This window comes from Lichtheimia ornata (genome assembly GCF_029851405.1).
Source record: "Lichtheimia ornata isolate CBS 291.66 chromosome Unknown scaffold00307, whole genome shotgun sequence".
Classification (NCBI taxonomy): Eukaryota; Fungi; Mucoromycota; class Mucoromycetes; order Mucorales; family Lichtheimiaceae; genus Lichtheimia; species Lichtheimia ornata.
The window spans coordinates 1-3,747 of record NW_026695626.1 but is presented as its reverse complement, the minus strand read 5'-3'; the positions used below and the strand labels follow the sequence as shown (position 1 = coordinate 3,747).

The following is a 3,747-nucleotide window of genomic DNA, read 5'->3' as shown; positions in this document are numbered from 1 at the left end:
AAAAAACAATGTCAGAATCTGGGCTCAAAGTTAACTTTGACAATGTATCATGTCTGAAGTTGCCTAGTTTAACGGCTTGTAACACACGCCATATTGCACGTGACGTTTTCAGATTTTGCAATCCAATAGGGGCGATCCCACAGATGATGGCCGCTGGGTAGATAGCAATTGGATGGGTCACGTGCAGGATACACAAGCTGTTAAAGTTGAAGATTATTTTTCACTAAAATCAACTAACTTTCATGCTAATTTATTTCCCAGAAAAGCACGCATGTGTAACCTTAATATTTGCACGTCACTTGCAGACATCTCAACGTCCTCCATGTTTGGTTTGATCTTTCTAACTTTGCTGTGGCATGATCTATCAGCGTCGGAAGGTTGAGTGTAAATAGTTACAGAGCTCCACGCCATTGACGAAGAGCATATAGGATGGCCAACAGTTCTCGTTCTTGTACCGGGTATGAACGTTCCTCCAACGAAAACTTACGCGACTCATATGCTAAAGGATGCCATCGACCTTTATCATCGGGTTGACTTAATACAGCGCCTAAACCGAAATCTGAGGCATCCGTTTCAATGCGAAATGGCCGATCCATGCAAGGTGCCTGAAGGACTGGTGCCACTGTAAGGAGGTGCTTTAATTGATCAAAGCTGGTTTGCCAAGCTGGTGTCCATATAATTGGTCGTCTTTTGGCACCAGTACCTCGTGTGAGATCCGTCAAGGGAGTGGCAATACTGGCAAAGTTGGGGATATAGCGTCGAAAATGTTGTACCATGCCAACGAATTGCCTCACCTCTTGAACATTGGTTGGTGTTGGCCATGATACGATTGCTTTGACCTTGCCATCATCTGGTGCCGTGCCTTCAGCTGAGACCTTGAAACCCAAAAAGTTGACATGTCGCCTGAACAAGTTGCATTTTTTGAGATTCACCACAAATTGAGCGGCTTTAAGACGATCCAATACATGTCGTAGATGTCGTTCATGTTCCTCCTTAGTTTTGCTAAAGATCAAGATATCATCGAGGTAGACCATTGCAAAATCATCAACACAATTACCAAGAGTTGCATTCATTTGAGCCTGAAAGATTGGTGGACTATTGGCTAAACCAAAAGGTAGGACACGCCAGCTGAACTTCCCATAGCGTGTATTCATGGCTGTCTTGGGTGCATCTGCAGGATCCAAACGAATTTGATGATAGCCACTTTTGAGATCCAAACTGCTGAAAAACTTGGCTCCATGAAGTCGATCCAAACATTCATCGATGCGTGGGAGTGGTGAAGTGTTGCGAATGGTTGCCTTGTTGAGTGCCCGATAATCGATACACATCCGCATAGATCCATCTTTCTTTCTGACAAAGAGAATGGGTGCTCCCCATGGTGATGTGCTAGGTTCAATCAAACCTAAGTCCAATAGCTCATTCAATTGACGTTTGAGCTCGTCGAGTTCTCGAGGGCTCATTCGATATGGTGGTCTATTGATAGGTGGCGTATCCCCCGTATTAATGACATGTGGAATACCTCTATCAGGTGGCAACCCATTAAGGCCCTTGGTATCGAAAACTTTGGGATACTCCTTGATGATAGATTTGATCCTAGCAGTGTCATCCATGTTTTCAGTGCCAGACGAACTAGTTGTTGGCACATCTTTTGCTGCTAACAATTCCTCTGGTGCTAGCACCATGTAGCATTGATCCACCTTATCACGCTTAAATAGCTTGTCCAATTCCTTAGCAGAAAGCAAAGCATGTGCCTGTTGTGAAGATTGACCACCTGTATCTTGTTGAACGGGCTCCAAGGTATATCATTTGCCTTCGTGCAATGGAAACCAGCGATCGGAAGGCCAATGTGGTTGTGGGCAAACTTTTTGCAACCATGATTGTCCCAAGATGATGTCAAACTTCGAGTCAAAGATGTAAACAGGAAGATTGTTTTCAATGTATCCTCCTAGATCCAATGTGATGTGTGCTCTTTTGGATATTGCTGTTTGAGCTCCATTAGCTGTCTCCACGTTGCGCTCCATAATGGGTACCACTTGATCAGCTTTTGATTGTAAGCGAGGTGACATGTAATTTGCACTTGCTCCACTATCGATAAGGATCGAGACAGGGTGACCATGTATATAACCTCTGTGCAAAGGTAATCCTGAGACTGTTGTTGATGCACACGTCAATTGACGGGCTAAGAATGTGCGATCCTGTTCCCATGTCATATCCTGTATCACCTCCTCCCTTTGTATTTCATCATCATTGGGTACATCAACAGCGCAAGAATACGATGGAGAAGTGGAATCTCTATTGACATCATTGGTATGGTAAGATTCTACAGAGCGTGTAGCTGATTCAAATTGAGCCTTGTCTAATGCAACTTGGAATTCATCCTGCGTATCCATGGAGTGTAGTTGAGGTTGTGGTTGACGACGACTTGAGCGGGCTGAAGCATCCAATTGCTGGATAAAGGAGTTGATAGCATGATTTCGAGTTGGACAATTTCTCTCCACATGACCCATTGTACCACAATGCCAACAAACGATGTTAGCGTTATGATTGCGACGAGGTCCACCACCACGTCCTCGACCACGACTATTGAATCCCATATTGCTACGACCACTGTTTCGAAAAGGTTGTCGCCAAGAGCCACCACGAGGAATACGAGCACCACCTTGTTGCATACCATACACGGCATCCAGATCCATTGGGTCACCTTGTTCACGGTAGGTTCCACCAGCTATTGTTGCACGTTGTGCATGTGGTGTATCAACACGCATGCCACGAGCAATGTTAGCGGCTGATTCGAAACGCTCAGCAGCGTTATAGGCATCCCTCAAAGTGACTAGGTCCTGTAAAAGCACTTGCATTCTTGCATCATCATTCAAGCCTTGAATGAAACGGTAGATAGCATCCGCCGGATCCATACTTGGTAGCTCTAACATGTGTTTGCGAAAACTAGCAACGTATGCACGAATGCTGCCTTCTGTTTGCTGAGAAATACGATCCAATGCTTCACGTGCAAGCTGTTCAGAGTTGTTCGGCTTAAACTCCTCACGAAAAGCAACACAAAAATCATACCATGTAGATGGCTCATAAGTGTCAGGATCGTTTTGAATCTGCCGCCACCATTCAGATGCTTCTCCTCGTAATAAAGTGGATGCGAAGCGGACCTTTGTTGTTTCAAGCATACGGTCATTTTTGAGACGACAATAGTTGTCGAATGCATGTAACCATCCTTCGACGGCTTGTGCTGTACGTTCACCGTGATAAACATCTGGTGGCACTAATTTGATGCCATCTAACTCATCCGAACCTCGAGATTGATTCCCTTGAGAGGCCTGTTGCTGTAGGAGTTGTTGCAAGGATTGCATGATTACATGGAGTGCTGTATTGTCGGTGACTATAGGTGGCGTCGATGTTGTAGTGGTAGTGTGATCCTCCGCATGGTGTTCTTGTGGTGGATCCATGTTGATGTGCAAGTTCTCTTCGGCAAGTGGTTGTCCAATAGCACTTAAAAAACGTTGACGTAAAGTAGTTGCTTACTGTCTGATGCTGCTTCTGCTCGCTGGCCCGTAAGAGATACGTTGATCTTCTGGAATATAGATGGTCTCCGTATAACGACGAAAAAGTTCTTGTTGCTCTGTATTTAATCCTGCGAGTATCTCTTCTTGAATGGCGTATTGACGTTGTTGTTGTTGCGAGTATAAAGAACTGCAAGGCTTGAATTTTTCTTCCAAAAAGAGCGGCCTTTTAATTCCA

At 44.7% G+C, this 3,747-nt stretch overlaps 1 protein-coding gene across 1 annotated transcript; it reads right to left on the bottom strand.

Moving 5' to 3' along the window:
- Positions 1 to 392: 392 nt before the first annotated feature.
- Positions 393 to 1,682, bottom strand: O0I10_013196 (uncharacterized protein; the record flags this gene model as incomplete). Its single annotated transcript, XM_058493005.1, has 1 exon — positions 393 to 1,682. The coding sequence occupies one exon, from the start codon at positions 1,680 to 1,682 to the stop codon at positions 393 to 395; it is 1,290 nt and encodes a 429-aa protein (XP_058336229.1).
- Positions 1,683 to 3,747: the final 2,065 nt, after the last annotated feature.